This window comes from Parasteatoda tepidariorum, chromosome 1, assembly GCF_982258835.1.
Source record: "Parasteatoda tepidariorum strain Cologne lab strain chromosome 1, Ptep-v5.0, whole genome shotgun sequence".
NCBI classification, from domain to species: domain Eukaryota; kingdom Metazoa; phylum Arthropoda; class Arachnida; order Araneae; family Theridiidae; genus Parasteatoda; species Parasteatoda tepidariorum.
The window spans coordinates 97801282-97819938 of record NC_141755.1 but is presented as its reverse complement, the minus strand read 5'-3'; the positions used below and the strand labels follow the sequence as shown (position 1 = coordinate 97819938).

Sequence of the window (18657 nt, the reverse complement as noted above, 5' to 3'; positions counted from 1 at the left end):
TGGGACAATTCCTGTAATTACTCAAACGAATACTTGTATCAGTGTAGACGTAGAGTCTTAAAAATAGGGTACTTACAGCTCTAGAAGAAGACCTCTGAAATCAGCTGGTTGTATGTAAATAAAATGGCGTAATACGTTACAGCTTTTATACTTCGTTTATTATCACATTGAATCCTTTTTTAGATCAGATTTAATTGGGTACCAATAAGCGACGTCACACCTGGATGCTGGTTGCCGAATCATACCACGATTCATCAGCCAATCAGGTTCGATATCCATCGCTTACTGGTGCTTACCATGACTATAGCGGTTATTACTCCTAATTTAAAAAAAAACAAAGGTTTACCTGGTCTCTTGGTAAATTCTCTCTCCATCCCAGTCTCTGTTGAGGTTTCTTAGACTTCTGGCGATTCTGTTATGTTCCCTTAGAAACAGAGTATGCATAGAAGTGAGAGCGGGATGCTGATTGGATCGCTGATCTCCTAAGGAAATATATAACAGAAATGGTACAAACAATAATAACTTCTAATTTCAATGAATCTATTACAATACGATACCTGTTTCGAAGCAGTTTAGATTTGGGTCTTGAAAACTACAGAAGTCTTCGTTGGGATTAGCGCTAGGAGGTAGAAGTTCCCCACCTTCTCTGGAATTTTCAAATCGCATGGTCCCTAAAACAATTGTAATATAAACAAAAAATAAATGAAAAGTAATTTGCGCTTACTTGCAGTTACTTAGATCAAAGAGAAAAAAGTTCATCATTGAAATTTCTTTAATTTTCAAAATCAATTAAAAAAAGAGAAGTTGGGATAGCCGAAAGGCTATCACAGGTTATACATTGGCAAAAAAGTTGTCTAATTTTTTTTACCCTCTTTATTTGTGATATTTTCTAAATTAGTATTGAAAATGATCCAGTTTGAACTGTAGGTTAGAATTTCTGATTCTTGATTAAAACAATAAAAACAAAATTATCGATCAAATGATGAAATTCTCTTTTATTCACAACTCAAGAAGTATTTATGGGATCTCTCTGGTCCCACATCTCAAAAATAAACTCACCAACTTAATGCATAACAAAATTAAAAGTGAAAAAAAAATTCTGAAAAAAATTATCAAACAGCAGCGGTCGCCATAGCAACGCATACAAAATTTACGCATGCGCACTGTTTACTTTTACTCTTGAACACTTTTCACTACTCTTGAAATGTGTGATGACGTTCAAATAAGGTGCGCACGCCATCGAACCAAAACAACACCCATTTTGCCAATGGGTAATAACTAAGGCCCGGATTTTGATGACATTTGCATTTTTGGACATTTTTTGTCTTTTAGAGCATTTTTTTAGATTTATAGGGCATTTTTCTTTAAATTTTTGGGCGTATTTTGCATTTTAATGCATTTTTTAAAGTTTTTTGTTAATTTTTCCAATTTTTATTATTTTTTATCAATTTTCATTATTACACTGGCTTCCAAACAATGAAGAAAATCTATAGGATATTAACAGGTGAAGCAAAATCTTTTCAAATTGAAGAAGAATTGTCAGTAAGTGAGACCGTCTTTTTCAAGTACACACCTATAACATCAGTAGACGTTGAAAGAAGCTTCTGCAGGAATGAAAATTTACTTTCAGACAAGAGACGCTCGTTTACATTTCAAATTATCAAAAAACATTTAATAATCCAATGTAATTCTGATATTTAGTAATATTATGAGATGGAAGTTGTTATATCCATTAAAGTTTCTATACAAAATAAAAATATTTTGGTGTCAATATATTTTCCTTTTTTTCTTGTTATTTTAGGATATAAAACATATTTTCAAACTTTAATGAACGTAGAACAAGTATTGCATTGTTTTATATTTTTTAAATGACTCATAATAATTTTAAAGAGCAAAGCATTTGTTTAATTCAATATTTTTACTATATTTACGGCATTTTTTGAGCAATTTTTGCATTTTTAAGGGCATTTTTTGCTCTTTTTAAGGGCATTTTTTGCACTTTTTAAGGGCATTAGTAGAGATTTTTTAGGTCATCAAAATCCGGGCTCTAGTAATAACCTATTATATTTGTCTCTACAATTACAAGTCTCGTGCAACTATGACTTAATTTATTACTTTGACAGTTCACCGCTGTTTATGTTAATCCATTACTATAACAGTTCACAGCATCACCAAGGAGCAGGAAGAACAATAAACAGTTCAAAGTGAACAATGAACCTTTTAAAAGGAAAAATAAACAATATAAAATTCGAAAAGGAATGAGTCAAAAAGGGAGAAAAGACAAATTTAGTGAAAGTTTATTATTGTTCCAGTTTCCCTATGGCAATATCTCCAGGGATCTTTCTTCTAATCCTTAACAAATACCTCTAAAATTTGCCACTGCCTCTATTCGAGGTCTATGACTATGTAATTTCAAACAACTTAATATTCCTTACCAGCATATTTTACAAGTAAGAATTGTAAAATGTATTAATGTGTTATGTCTAAAAGAGCTTGTTTATAAATCAGATAACTGTTGATTGACGAATCTCCAACAGTGCATATAATAAAAAATAATAAAAAATTAGGTTTTAGCCTATTTAAAACTATTCTTAAAATAATAACGTAAACAGCAACGTCAAACTCGCTAAAGGAAACTATTGAGACTGCCTTTTTCTTTTGTTTTAAGTATATAATAAAAAAAAATGACTGAGTTTGGTTTTTTTTAGATCAATTAGCAAAACGTATGTTTTCCTTGTAATGTTTCATATGCTTTTTTTTTCCAAATGTTTCTTAACTATTAAAAACTTTCAAAACAATGTTTCTTTTCTTACTTATTTAACAATTATATTTCCAATTTTGATGATTTTTTTTAAAAGTTTGGATATGAGGCACAAGGATTTGTAACGTGTGTGAGAATTATTTGCCTAAGAAGAATATCTGCAATTTTTTTCAATAGTCATCCAAAAGAATGACATAGTTTCATACTTTTCAGGTTTGTAAACAGTAATTTCTTAGAATTTCTGAGCAATGTGAAAAATAATTAATTATTCCATACTTTGCCGGTCGATTTTGGCAATTTAAAGAATTCATACATTGACATATTCGTAAAAGTAAAGTCTTACCTGATCCATCGTTATTCCTCAGTGCAGAAGATAGATTTTGGTTTAATGCGTAAATATGAGAGGCATCTATGTATGATGTTACCTGATTCGTTTGTTGTCTGGGTCCTGAAATTAGGTAATTAATTTCGTGTTAAAAAAAGCAATCCTGAGTATTCCTCTTTAATCAACATATGTGTTAAAAATAGCAACATAAAGATGGAGTCACTATTCTTCACAATCCTGAGATTTATAAACAGTGAAAAGGTTAACCAAATAATTGATCTTTTATAACCGTCGTTGAACAGCCGACCCAAATTTGAGCTTACGACTACCAATGTTCAACTCCTTAACCTTGTAATTTTGAACCCAATCCAGAAGACAAGAGAAATCCGGGATCAAATATTGGGAGAAATTTGCCTTCATGGAGGACTTTTTGATGGAACTAACCCGTATTTGTTTTTCATGGAGAAGAAAACCACGAAAACCTCCAACTGTTAGCCTGACGGCAAGGGGATTCTAACCTTACCTAAAAACTAAAGTCAGTGGCGCGACAGCCCATAGAGGGCCAAGGCCTACTGTGCCCATCTCAGTTTTCTTGACCTTGGGCTCTGGGGTGATGGAGCAGATGTTCCGGTCAGGTGGTCATCCGAACGCGAAACCTCCAGTGTTTAGTTCCCAAGCATGCTTGGTACTCATTTATCGACCCACTGAAGGAATGAAAGGCTGAGTCAACCTTGCCCGGCCCTGAGGATCGAACCCAGGACCTGTGGTAAGGGAGCGAGAAGCGCTACCACTCAGTCACCGGGCGTCTTCTAACCCTACCACTGAGAATATTTTACGTCAGCATTGTGGTCGGTGCGAGCTGGGTGCGGTTTTCGTCTCACTGGTATACGAACCCAGGTATCTTGTTTATATCAGAGGATTCAACTGCTCTACTCAGATGAGAAAAAAACTAGAGACGACTAATCTGATAGACTCACTCATTTGGGAGGGCTGAGAATAAAAAGATGATTTGTAAGCATCGCGAACAGTACTACTTAAATCCATAGAGAATACGTTCTTTTCTTTGCGGCAATTAAATAGATTGAATTATTGAAATAAGCAGTATTTAATTAGATAAACTACATTTAGTGTTTAATTCAGTCAGTGGTTTTTCCCGTAAGTTCAACCTACTTTGGAGAAAAATTGAAACGTAGTATATTTAATAATTGATACACTGTAAAACAATTGAGTGTATTATAACACCAAAAATGGTGTCAACTACTTTACACCAAGAACCAATGAGAGTTCTTAGTGTGCACTGTAAAAAAAATTCGTGTATCTTGATGCCAAATAATGGGGTAACTGCTTCATACCAAAGTTGTGTAGGATCAAGTTTAAATCCCGGCATAATTAAACACCAAGAATGTTCTATACACTATATAAAAAAAATTGTATCTGAACTACACATTTCAAATCGTTTAACATTTATTGGGACGTATTTAAAGTCGTCCTTGTTTGTCTTGCAAAAATCATCAAATTAATAATAAACAAAGTGCATCATTTACCAAGTGAGCAAGTGGAACACATAGCAGATCGTACGTTGCTTAAGCAATCAATTCCAAGGGAACCGAAGAATGGGTCATCACTTCCAAGGAGGATTGGGTCGCATTGGGGAGGGTCGTCTTCGTTCACTGGACAACATTCCAAAGGCTGGTTGTTTGCTGTAAGAAGAAAACACTCATCAATAAAAGTTTATCTGTCTCTTTCCAGAATGCTAGCGTCCCGTAATTCAGACAGTGGGTGAAAGGGGTCATTTTAGTCACTCCAGATTCTAAAATTCACTGATGACTGAACATTGATGACTGCTAGCTTAATAAAAAAAAGAAGTTTATTGCACGTTCTTAAATTATTTGTAAAGACAGATAAACTTAATGGAAGTGAAATTTGGTAGACAACGTCACTGAATTAGTATTTCTAAAACTGTCTGAAACCACGTGTTTATTTTACTCATTGTTATGTATTAAAATCGTGCATCGATAAAACTAAACAATTTAAAATCAATGGTAAAAAAAATAAAGTAAGGTGGAAAGGTGGGCTAAAAATACAAAATTGATGGAGAAATAATACTTATTTATTTCAGACAAACTTAAAAAATTGCCATACTATTAATGACGCCAATGATGCTTGATTAATTTTGGTAATATCAAATATTGAAATAAAAAAAGTAAGTTATTCAATAAAATACGATTAGTGGAGAATTGGTACTTTTTTTTTTAATTTAGAAGACGTATTATCGCTTTACTGTAATTGACGCAAATATTGTTTAATTAATTTTAGATATATGTTATTATTTTAATTAAAAAAAAATAAGCTACGCTCCAGAAATCAAAATAAATGGAGAAATATTAATTACTTTTTTAAGAAAACCGTAAATAATCGCCATACTATTATGAATTCTTATGCATATTTAATTTTGGTAATCGATACAATTTGAAATATAAAAAAATGAATTATGTACGTATCAGCAAAATTAATGGAGAAATAGTAATTTGAAACAATGTAATTATTCGTTTAAAAGCGTAAAAATTGCCATATTCTTATTGATGTTTAGTTAATTTTCGAGTTGGTTTCTTCGTTGGAAGGCGGATCCATAGAAAAAACTTGGTGGTTCTTCTGATTTTTTCCATGGAATTCTTTTTAAGATTATCAAATAGTAACTTTTAAAAGTAATTAGCCAATAAAAAGGAAAGAGAAAAAAAATAATCAATCCTTACGTCCTTGGCTGAGGGGAGCCAACGATATGTCATGGTCAAGGAATTGACCATACACCATAAACATATGAGTCACATAATCTGTAGGGTTGTCCAGATGTTCATGGATTTCTAAGGAAATAGTACGAGGTGGAGGTAATGGACTTCCTGACAATGACACTCTTTTGGCCGCAGTGCCTGAAAATAAAAGATGAAAAATGAATAATTAGTTTATTTAAGCAATATTATTTCATTCATCCACCTATAGTGCAGTAATGTAACAACTATGGAGAGAGAAAAAGAAAGATTTACCGTCTGCATAGTCTGGATCTACAAGCCTTTCAAAGCAGGCTGCTGCCATACCCCAGGAAGGGTTTCGCAAATTATTGCAGCTTCCGTCGAAGGTTCTGTATCGAGAGTTTGGATTACAGGTGAAATTAAACTGAGACTCACAACTTGCGACATCATTTCCCGGGAGCATATTGCGGATATCAGTCAGACCGAACATAATCTGTTCCGGGGTCAGATTGTAACTGCAATGAAAAAGATAATTGTGGTTTAATAATATCCTGAAATATGAGGTTGAATCCAGTGAAAAACTAGATTGATTTTTTTTTCTCCATCATACTTTGATTTTCAGATAAACTATAGTGATTCGGAAAATGATGATAAAATTTTTTTCGTACTGCACAACCGGCACAGCAGTTGTACAGAAGGGAAATTTCCATGTCCCCATTTGGAAAAAAATTAAAATTTAAAAATTTTGGCCAAAAAAAAAAAGGAATGTGATCTTTCAGAAATTGAAAAATTACAAGCTTCGCAGGACAGGAGCGTTCTCTTAGAGGCCCTTGTTGTTAGTTAGCTATCGTCGATTTTTTAGCCGATTACACAAACCCTTAGTCTCTTCGCAAACTGATCAAGTAAATGGGTCACCATCCGCTCACTGAACGACGGCAGTGATGTTTGAATTCGGTGGTCTACTCTTACAATCACTCCACTGTGAGATTAATTGTAAAGACTTTGAGATGTCGTCATACTGAGTCAGAAAAACTTTAAAGTTCAGGAGATTTATCCCTCATTTATCAATAAATTAATAGTTATTATACTCTTGTAAATAGAAAAGTTGTCTCAAAGCTACTCGATTTCCCCATACTCCACACTTTTCCTCTATCCGTTGCCATGTTTTCAGAAAAGTAGGTTCTTTCCCCACGTCAGTACGTCTTAGTCAGAAGTGAAAAAATATTGACTTCTGGGGAAAATATTGACAAGAGGGAAAAGCTAAATTTTAGGATACCATAAGGCAGTGTTTACCAAAGTGCGGTACGCGTACCCCCATCGGTACGGGAACAGTTAAGCGGGGGTGCGCGTTCTTATGCGAAATATCTTGCATCAAACGAAAATTTAAAAAAAAATTTAATTAAAAACAATTATAGCCATGAAAATTTACGATAAAGTATTTTTTGCAGAGTTAACACTTAATAATTAGTGGTGTAAACAGCCAGTTGATTTTTAACTTTTGTGCATTTTTTTTTATCACAGCAAAAACAATATCAAACTTATTAGTGGTACACAGCGTTACGAAAAATTTAGAAAGGGTAGACAAAAGTCATAAGTTTGGGAAACACTGCCATAAGGTAACAGAGGGGGAGAAAGTGTGTAAAGTTGGGGAATTGCATAACTTTGGAACACCTATTTTAGTGTGTAAAGTCGGGGAGTTGAATAACTTAGGAACACCTATTTTATTTAAGTGTATAGGTTGCTCAAGAAAATGATCTGCTGGTTGAAGTGCGTCTTTCAATAAGAGCGAATTTTTATTGAACTATGTAGAAGAATCATAGAGCGGTGTAATATTCCAATGAAAATAAAATTTTTTTTAAAAAAGCTTACTCGTTGAGCAAAACCCTTGTGGCTTCTTCAAAGTTTTCTTGCACATTTTCTGACTGCAGAGCACGGCCCTGAATACCTTGGAAACGTTGATGACGAGCTGAAGGAACGTTTCTTCGGGGATCGAACGTCCGCCCTTTAGAAAATAAAAATCATGAAATATTCAATAATAGCATATCCTTCGCGTTTCCGGACATGCATTTTTTAAACAAAATTTTGCTTCGTATTGAATATATAGTAGAACTTGGAGAAGATCTCTTGCATTGACATTCAATTAAAATTACTATAATTTGTTCCTTTATATGTGTGTCCTCTTTTTAAATTGGAACTAATTCATAATAATTTGACGGATAATTACTTGGAACTAATTCATTGATACTTGCACATTCAAATAGATTTCAATAATTCTATTAAGTGAAAATTTAAAGAGCAGTTGCTTTGCACTCAATTAAAATCTAATTAAGTTATTATTAGACAAAGTATTATACAAATTTAGTTAGGCACTGCATCAACAAACAAAATAAGACTTATTAAATTCGTATCATCAACCTCACTTATTATCAGCATAAGATATGACATTTACTTTCAGTTGCCAAGGGAACTGTGGCACCTGAGTAGATGGAAAAAGCCGGTTCTGGGTCAGTGGTGAAGAGTTGAGTTGCGTTGTTTCCCTCCTGAGTTAAGTTCCTTCCATCCTGCTGCCGAGTAGAGTGGTGTTGTTTCCCTCCTACAGCTAAGTTGAGTTGTTTCTTCTCCTACTGATGAGTTGAGTTGCTTCCCGCCTGCTCGAAACTAAACTCAGCAGCAGAAGAGGAATAGCTCAACTCAACTCGGCAGCAGGAGAGAAACAACTCAACTCAGCAGCAGGAGGGAAACAACTCCACTTAACTCAGCAGCAGGATGGAAGGAACTCAACTGAACTCGGCAGCAGGAAATAAACAACTCAACTAAGTAGCAGTAGAGAAACAACTCAGCTCAACAGCAGGGGAAACAACTCAACTGAGCTCAGCAACAGGAGACAAACAACTCAACTCGGCACCACTGGCCCAGAACCGGCTTTTTCCATCTCATCTCTTTTAGAAACGCTAACTGATTACGAGAACCTTTTCCAAGGAGTCACGGTTGCTCAGAAGGTAGAGCGCTGCTTCGAATCATGTGATCCAGGACTGATCGCTTCGAATTCTGTTCGCATCGACCTTAGTGCTGGCATTAGAATATCCTCACTTCTCAGTGGATCATATCCCCTAGCTAATTATAGGAAGTAAAGGAAATGAGGGCTAAAAATCAAAAGAAGGCTAGTTTGTCAGTAAATCAGTTTTTTAAAAAATCAGTAAATTGCCCTGCTTTCTATTAAACAGCAATTTCTTTTATTTAGATAAAAAATTTTGAAATCTTTTAGAACTAAGAAACACTTTTGAAAATAATGTTGAAAATAATATCTTGAGATTATAATAAAATAAATTATTAAATAGAAGTAAAGAAAAAAATAACTTGCTTAAAGGCAAAATTTTCAGCAATTATCTAAAATCACGTCAACGCCAGTCTCCCTTCCCACGAATAGTCATGTAATTTTCCACCCATAACGTGACCCGGCCACTTAGACATTTAATCGCTCGTCTTCTGGGTTGGTAAAGAAGAGCCTGTATCAGATTATGCATATAAAAACTTACTTCTCCCACTTAGTGTGGAGCGTCGAGATGAGATGATTTCTTGAGCTCTGCTGAAAGCTTGTTGGACAGAAGTTGGGGAGAGGCTTCTGGGCAAAACGACTGCAGCAGGTGTTTGTCGCCCTCTTTCACTCAGTGGCCTCGGATTGAAGGATTGGCCTCTGACGCACACACACAACTGAATAATCATGAACCTGTTGAATCAAATTTATTTTCAATTTTATAGGAACATTATTGAAACATGAAAATTTAGGCAATCACTTCACAGGAGGTTTAGAGGAGTTTCAAATGCAATCACTGATGTTTTTTTTAAAGCTGAAGTGCCATTGGCCGGTATTCCTTACATAAATGTTTCTCTATGTTTGAGGGTTAGTATCCTATAATTCCTATAATTTTTTTTCAAATCTAAAATGTGTGAAATTCCTAATGGGGAATAAAAAATATCCCTACTTCAATAATAGAAATTAAATTACAAAATGTGATCGAAATGCTTTAAAATGAACTTTCGTATCAGAAAAGTAATTTTTCTTCTTCTTTCTAATCCTGAAATTGAAAATAAATTCGGTCTGCTACATTTATTTCAGAAAAAAAAAATGCTTTCATGCATCTTTTATTTTTCTCCACCCTCAAAAAATATGAAACCTATAGGGAAGCGTCTTAGAATGGAAAGACTTGCTAACCCAGTCATTGTTATCGGGTAACACTCATTTGCGCTCGCCGTACCCCATTCAAATCCTTAAAAGTATGTATTTAATTGTAGTTTTGTAAATCGAAGAGTTTCTTAATCGATTTATTGGTAGAGAATTTTAATTCAGGGAATATCCTCAGTGGTAGACGGATCATAGGTTAGAGTTCCCTTGCCGTCAGGCTAATCATGAGAGATTTTCGTGGTTTTCCACTCCATGAAACTCAAATGCGGGTTAGTTCCATCAAGAAGTCCTCCACGAAGGCAAATTTCTCCCAATACTTGATCCAGGAGCTCCCTTGTCTTCTGGATAGGGTTCAAAATTACAAGGTTGCGGAGTTGAACATTAGTGGTCGTAAACCCAAAAAATTGGATCGGCTGTTCAACGACGGTTAAAAAATAAAATATTTACCGTTTATTTCTGGCCAACACAGAACACCACAAATTAGTTTTTAAAAATTAATTTTGAAAAATATATTTATTTATACAGGAGAAATTAATATTTATAATATTAATTTTTCAATGAATACAAAGTAAACTTTACGATACTAAATAAAATTTCGCTTTCCAGAATTTACTTGTAACGCTGTAAGCAGGCGTGAGGGTGGCATATGTTTCAAATCTCTAGAGAATAAATTAATATTTTTTTTTTTTTTTAATATTTAATGTATTTTCGGTAAAATTTACGTGACTGCAATCCACTCCCAAGTTATTTAAGCGTAAAAAAAAATAATATTACCTATTTATACTGAATATACCTGTTAATATTGAACTTTTTGTTAAAAGTATTATCTGTAACAAAATAGTGTTTTAATAAGACAAAATGTTTCATAATTTGCATAAGTAACAAACCGTTTCACGCATATTATCATAATATTAATAGTGAAAATGTTAGAAACATTTGCGAGTTCATTTCAGCATATACTGTTTATACTGAACATACCTGTTATTTATGTATATATATAATAATAAATAAATACAAAGAAACACGAAGAAAATTAAGAAGAGCTATAAGTTCAAAATGTAGAGAAAACATGGAAAAAATTACAGAACAATGAAAAATGGAGAAAAAAAACAATAATAAAAAATAGTACAGTATACAGTACCATAGTGCATTGATATATTTTGCTTTGGCTAATATATATATATATATATATATATATATATATATATATATATATATATATATATATACCTACATACAAAATAATGGAAACCCATCTATACTAATAAAATTTTTCATATTTCTCAAGAAATACTTAAGGAATCAGTTTATAATTCCAGAAGTCTTTACATCATGCGACTTCTCATACTGCTAAAAGAAGTTTAAAACTTTTAGAGGACCGACCGTAAGTAACGAACGGAAAAAAAGTATTTTTGAACACCTGTCGGCAAAAAATACACAATAAGTTTGCAGCTTTTAAAAATTATTTTGGTTATTGTATGCAATAATTGCACAAAATTTCGTAAGCCTAGCTTAAATATTTAAGGAAATATAGAAATTTTTTATAAATAAATACTTTTTTTTGTGACAAAATTAGAGATTAATTAATTAAATTAAACAAAATTTCGTAAGCCTAGCTTAAATATTTAAGGAAATATAGAAATGTTTTATAAAAAAATACTTTTTTTTGTGACAAAATTAGAGATTAATTAATTAAATTAAACAAAATTCTTAGAGCAACTTAAAATTTAATTACAAAGTTTTTGCTTCAAAATTTGAAAATAAAAATCATTCAAAACTGCGCAATATATAAATAAATAAAGTTATTCTTTTACACTGCGCGTGCGCGGAAAAAATTTTTTAAAATAAATTCTCATAATTTTGTAGTGAATTGTATTCGACAATTAATGGAAAAAGTCAGATTTGAACATCTTAACAGTTTAAAAAGTTTCAAGCAATTTCCTAAGTAGTTTTGATACTAGCTGAAGATAAAAACAAAACTCGAAAATAAAATGAGATTAATTATAAAATTTAACGAGTAAACTACATGTTAATAAAAGAAAATATTTCAAAATAAAAAAACAATGAGCAGTTTATGCTCTTCCTTGTTTTTGGAACCATTCCAGCGAAATGATTCATTTCGCTGGAATGGTCAATTATACAGTCCTTGTGGCCAAATTATAAGATTCTATGTAAAAAAAATTTTAACAGGTGATACTATACAGCTTTATTGTTTTTATGACACTGAAACCGGGTTGCATTTGTTTACCTTCGTGTATCAATTGGTTAAATTAGACGATATATAATATGAATTTGACGATAGGATAAATTAGATGATATATTATATAAATATAGAATAGTTATTCAGGGGTCTGTCTAGGTTTTTCTGAAAGGTACCTATTTTGTGAAAATTTAGATGTAATTTGTAAAAATTAAAAATTATATTAAAAAATCAACACAAAAATATGGATTTTTCTTTTCTTATGGGATACAAAAATAAAATTTTAAGAAAAAGTATTTTGTGAAACTACCGTTTTTCCTTGAATTTGTGAAACTACCGTTTTTTCTAAAGTTGAATTTGTGAAGGTACCGCTAAACGGTAGTAAATTCGGCCTGGACAGACCCCTGTTATTATATCAAGCATTATATTAGTATATTATAATAATTAGATCAAATTATTAGACGCACTGTAGTTTTTTAATAATAACATGATTTGTACGAGTTTATAGGCAATACTTTTATATATAAACATACATGTAATTGGTTTTTATTTAGGAGATTTTTTATACCCTTCCTATTTGTATTTATTTTTAACGTATTGCATTACAATGTTAACCAATTGATACACGAACGTAAACAAATGCAAACCGGTTTCATCCGAATAAAAACAATACAGCTGTATAGTATCACCTGATAGTTATAATTTTGTATAGAATCTTACAGTGCGACAAATAATATGGCGAGGAACTGAAAGTCATTCTTATATAACCTATCCCATATGATAAAAAATTTTGCGTCCTTTTTGTTTTTTAAAATTACTGCAAAAAAAAAAAAAAATGTTTCACAATAAACCTTAAATCAACAACAACCAAAGTGTTCATCATAGACTTTTCCCCGTATCTATTGGGCGTGAAGACGGATTAAATGTGTTTCGTTTATTTCGTAAAAATAGTAGCGTTCGGTTAACACTTCATTAGACATCTGATAAACATCAGAAAAAAAAAATGAAGAGAAATGGTGTTTTACAGACCTCCTAACCCTGAAAAAGATAAGCCGAAGTGAAAGCGAGGAAAAACCCTGATGAAACCGGTTATTCAAGAGGTCAACATCGACTGAATCGATGTAATTGTCAGACCTCATCTATTAGATGAGGTCTGACATTTGCATTACAACACTACAAAGTTTATGGGGGGATTAAAAGCACGTCAAAGTGACATAACTTTTTCAAAAGCTTCACGCACCTGCAAGTTTTAATTAAATGTGACGTCTCTGAGGGTTTTCCTAATGTGTGTGGACACTTTCAATTTTAGAATAAATAAAGAATGCTTTAGAATACAAAAAGAATGCTTTAGAATAAATAAAGCGAGCGAGAACAATTTTTATACTGTTAAATTAGATCTAAAAAGTGACTGAAAAAAAAACTGAACTGTGAATTGATCTTCATAACATGTAAATGCAAAGTAACAGTTAAAGCAAAAAATAACGCGAATTAAGCACAAATAAAGTACAGAAATAGACATACATTAGACATAGACATTAGAAATAGACATAGTTTCGGTTCTCTAAACAAGAACCTTCCCGCAGTGGACTGATCGTTAAGACACGTTTCCCAGCAGATCACCGAAGTCAAGCATTACTGTCTGCGGTCAGTGTGCTCGTGGGTGACCACTTGAATAACTCTGCGTAGGGACTGAGGGTGTGCGGTATAGGTTCTCGTTAAACTGTTCTACTGTAAAGTGCTTGACTTCGCGTGAAGGTCGTCGGACTACCGAAGTGGGGGTGCCATCCCCTCTGCAGAATTGTGATGACATGTCTTCGGATCATCCTTTAGGGATGTTTCCCAGACCGTCGCCAATAGCCCATTGTGCAGCTCTAGTGCGACGTAAATGAACTACAACATTCTCTATGTCTGAACACCTAAACTTGTGTTTTTGAGTTTAGGCACTGAGGAAGGTTCTCGTTTATAGAATCTTAACTATAGTATTTCCATTTCTGTACCTCTATACACGTCTTTTTTTTCCCCGCTGAAGTCTACGTTTTTAGAAACTTTATAAAAGTTTCAACCCTTCCGTAACACATTGAAAGAACGCATCGTGTTTGAAATGACGTTTAATATATTAAGGATTAAAAAAAAGGAAAAAAAAAGACATTTTTAGTTTTAATTATAGCTTAAGAAAACGAGTTAAAATTAGATAACGGATTATAAGGTGAAAAGCACGAGTAGTAAGTAAAAACGTATACAAAAGTAATAAAAAGATGAGGAAGACATTGAAATGACAAAGAAACAAATATTTTTATTCATAAATTCAAAATAATAATTAATCCATAATTATAGTCATATAGAAACACGTTTAAACGATCAAATTGAGAATTTTTTTTTAATCCATGAAATACTAATGGGAGAAAATTAAGAAAGGGGCCGTTCAACTAGTACGTAAGCATGCAAAAGTTTTCATTCGCATGCTTGCGTATGCAAACATATTCATACGTATGCAAAGTATGCTTACGTAAGCATGCGTTTTTAACTCTCCCTCCTCACATTTGTTTTTAAGGAATTAGCATAATTTGTTGACTGCTATTATAATTGTGGATGAAATATTAGAAAGGAAAAAAAAATTGCTCTTACATTAAAACTTTGATTCGAAGCCAATATCGTTGTTTGAGTAGTATGAGATTAAGCTGGTGCAGTAACTTTTTTGTTTCCTTTCTTTTGCACTTTTCGTTTGTTTGATTTGCATTGTGTTGCGTTGTACAACATTTTTGTCTCAAACAATGACTAAACAAGGGTCATCAAATATGAAGAAAAAAATAATAAAAGATTAAATTTTTTTTCTTCACATATCGGACACACTCTAAACTTTTCAGTAAGCAATTAAATTCTGATGCATAATAACATTTTTTTTCGACAGATCCCAACTAGGTTTTCAACCTCATGCAATTAAATCCAGATTTCACAACGCTATAAAAATTATTAAGCAACCATTTAATAAATCACCCTAATTATTACCCTTAGCATATTATTATTATGCTAATTGTCATAATCAAGTCGCATTAAACTTTTTGCTACAGTAACGTTTTATCCTTTCATCGTCATATCTATTTTCTCTTCCTTCAATTTTCTATTATTTTCTTTCTATATCTATTTTCTCTTCTCTTCTCTGTATGTTCCCTTTCTTCTTGTTTTATGGAAATAGGGTTGATTTGAGAGAGAAAAAAAATTTCGAATTGTGAGATATTTTTTCCAATGGCTCTTTTCTTATGCTGAATCGGACTATTAGCTTTGAAATAAGTCTGGGTGCTTAGCCAAATCTTTCAACAAAAAATAAGCAACTTTTAAGTACTTTTTAAGCACTCAAAAAATAATTTTAAGCACTACATACGATGACAAAATGAAAAATAATTTTCAAAGACTTTACATGATCATGATAAAATAACTCTTTTCTTGATTATATTAGCCAATATAAAATGCTCGAGAGATTTTTCGGTTTGTTATGAGAGGGTGGAAAATGTAGCCTGAAATAGGCAATATCTTGCAAAATGCAGCAGAATTGTACATAAGAGTGCAATAATCTCACCGAACCCAACTCAGTAGACGCACGCACATGCGGACTGCGATATTGCATCAATTGTTGAAGGAATTGTAAAAACGTTGAATAGAACGATGTGAAAAGTGACGAAAATCGACAAGGTAAAGAAAAAGTCATAATTTTCGAAAGGCGAAAATTAAACACTTTTTAAAGATATCCAATGAAAAAAGCACCTTAAAGGGCTTTTAAAAAACAAAAATTGAAAATAAGCACTTTTTAAAAACGCTGTACACCATCATGTAAGGGCTTTATGTACAAAAAGTATTATTTAGTACTTTGTCAATTGAGTTACGCATTATTTATTATTTAAAAGAAAATCAAATGGTAATGAAGTTAAGCTTTTGAAAAGTCAGAAAAAATGCGACTATGAATTATTATTCAAAAAATTATTAGAAGAAAAAAAAATTTAAGTATTTTTTTTTCCTATTGATGTTTGAAACAAAAATGTAGCAAGTGAAACGCAGCGAAAAATGTGATATAAAATTTTTTATTTATTTTGAATGTGATACAATTTGAAAAAAAAATTTTTTTTTTCTGCAATAAATTTTTTTTTTAAACTGATTTTTCAATGTCAATGCATTTGTGATAGCTTTCACTACACAACAAGATATAGTCTGGAAATGCTTTTTATTATTATTTTTTAATTTTGTTATTAGTTAAGTTCTATTCTAGTTTTTAAGTTTTAAAATATTTTTTTTAAATTTTTTTTAAAGCATTCCGTCTAAGTTGTGAGGAATAAAAATACCTTCTTTCTAAAGTAAAATTTGCTATTAATGTATCTACGGATCAGTCAAAATTGTTCTCGTATGAACCTATGTTACTACAATATCTCTTGCAGGAAGAAGAAATAAGATGAAATTCTCTAATTCCTAACACGAGAAATTTCGTACGTTTTTTTCGAATATATTTAAAGTACAATAATTTATCTATATTTCAAAAAAAAATATTTTAAAATATTTCATCTATATTTTTAAAAAAAATGCAATGTAAACAATATTAAAACGCCACCGTTTCAGATGTTCAACTTAACGTTACAGAACGTATTTAGAACATTTTATATAACTTAGAAACCTGCAGTTGCATGCTTTTCATCCAAATTATCGGTTTTTTTTTGCTTCTCTTTTTTTTTTTTCTTCAAATTTAGGTAGTCATCTATTTCACGACGAACAAAATGCTTTTCCTTCAATTACAATAACTTTGTATTTTGTCAAAAAAATTATATATATATATATATATATATATATATATATATATATATATATATATATATATATATATATATATATATATATATATATATATATATATATATATATATATATATATATATATATATTCGTTCAAATTCAGGTAATCATCTATTCCGTTACGAACAAAATGCTTTTCATCCAACTACGATAACTTTATATTTTATCAATCAATTGTTTTATCAATCAATTATATATTATCAATCAAATCTTATTAGTTTTCATTAAAAATACTCTGTTTTTTTATTAAGGAAACTTATATTTTACTTAAAATAAACTTATCGACCTTAATCAATTATAAATTTGAGCATATTGCTCAAAATTGTTTTTTAAATTTTTAACCAATTTACCTAAAAAATTCATTGGTACTTTAATCCCCATAACATTTATAAAAGAAGTTTAAAAAAGAAGATCAAGTGCTATGTCCATTTTTTTTAAAAATAATGTCCATTTTCATAAACAAGCATTTCAAGCTGATTTAAAAATTCACTAATTGTTAAGAAATTATTTACTTTCTATTAAACTATTAATTCAACGTACAAACAACTGGAATCACATCAGTATATTCTGTTACAGTTTAAATTAAATGAAATCAGAAGAGGATTATGTTGTTGGCAGGGTATGAAAAACACCCATACACAATCTTTTTCAATAGATCTTTCCCATGCATGGTAGATTAATAATTATTTTATATATAATTAAGGTGATTTTTTTCTCCAGAAGAAACCAATTTCTTCCAAGACTGATGGACATAAAGGAAGAAACTGAAATTGGACTATACAATTGTTTAGCAACAAACAAGTATTATAAAAATAGTTTAAATTTGAAAAATTCAATTTAATATAGTGCTAAAAGTTATAAGTGTTCCTCGCCAACTTTAGAAACAAAAACTGTTTCCTAAGAGTAATTTTAGGCTTACACAAAATTTTAAAATTATACATTTAAGTACACATAATTAACAGTTAGTATTTATCGAACACTTAGTAATTGTAAGTTTTTTTTTTTAATATTTTATTTTTTAGTAATGCATGCATTTTGAATGACGAATAGTTTATTAAGTTAGCAATTTTAATAGTCCAGCTTTGGACAATTATAAAATTAGATTTTACTATACTCTTTTATGTAAAATACTGAACTAATCCAAATTTGTTTTAATTCATTGATATATTTTTTTCCATTGCTGCTATTTTGTTTCCAATTGTTAATTAAGTTTTTCTATACTCTTTTGCGTAAAATACTGAACTAATCCAAATTTGTTTTAATTCATTGATATATTTGTTTTCTATTGCTGCTGAAGTATTATTCTTAATCGATAACGAATCGATTACGTAAGATGATTATAAATTATTTCTTACATGTTGGATGGCAACTGTCTGGATGAAAAATGGTGAATAAATATTTGCTAACCTTCTGAATAAATCTCTTGTTCCCAATTTTTAATTAGGATTTACTATACTCTTTTACGTAAAATACTGAACAAATTCAAATTTCTCTTAATTCGATGATATATTTTTTTTTCCATTGCCGCTATTTTGCTTCCAATTTTTAATTAGGTTTTACTGTACTCTTACGTAAAATACTGAACTAATCCAAATTTGTTTTCATTCA

General features: G+C 31.3%; 1 protein-coding gene across 2 annotated transcripts in view; it reads right to left on the bottom strand.

The window, feature by feature from the left end:
• The window catches only part of LOC107442393 (immunomodulatory peroxidase), a 35838-nt gene that overhangs the window by 15151 nt on the left and 2030 nt on the right, over nt 1-18657 (bottom strand). For both annotated transcript variants that reach the window (XM_087169543.1, XM_087169545.1), the window contains exons 2-9: nt 9370-9560; nt 7703-7835; nt 6128-6348; nt 5840-6013; nt 4631-4786; nt 3105-3209; nt 558-671; nt 347-482 (exon numbers count right to left, since the gene is read on the bottom strand). In XM_087169543.1, coding sequence (XP_087025669.1) covers nt 347-482; nt 558-671; nt 3105-3209; nt 4631-4786; nt 5840-6013; nt 6128-6348; nt 7703-7835; nt 9370-9560 — 1230 coding nt within the window. The remainder of the gene's footprint in view (nt 1-346; nt 483-557; nt 672-3104; nt 3210-4630; nt 4787-5839; nt 6014-6127; nt 6349-7702; nt 7836-9369; nt 9561-18657) is intronic.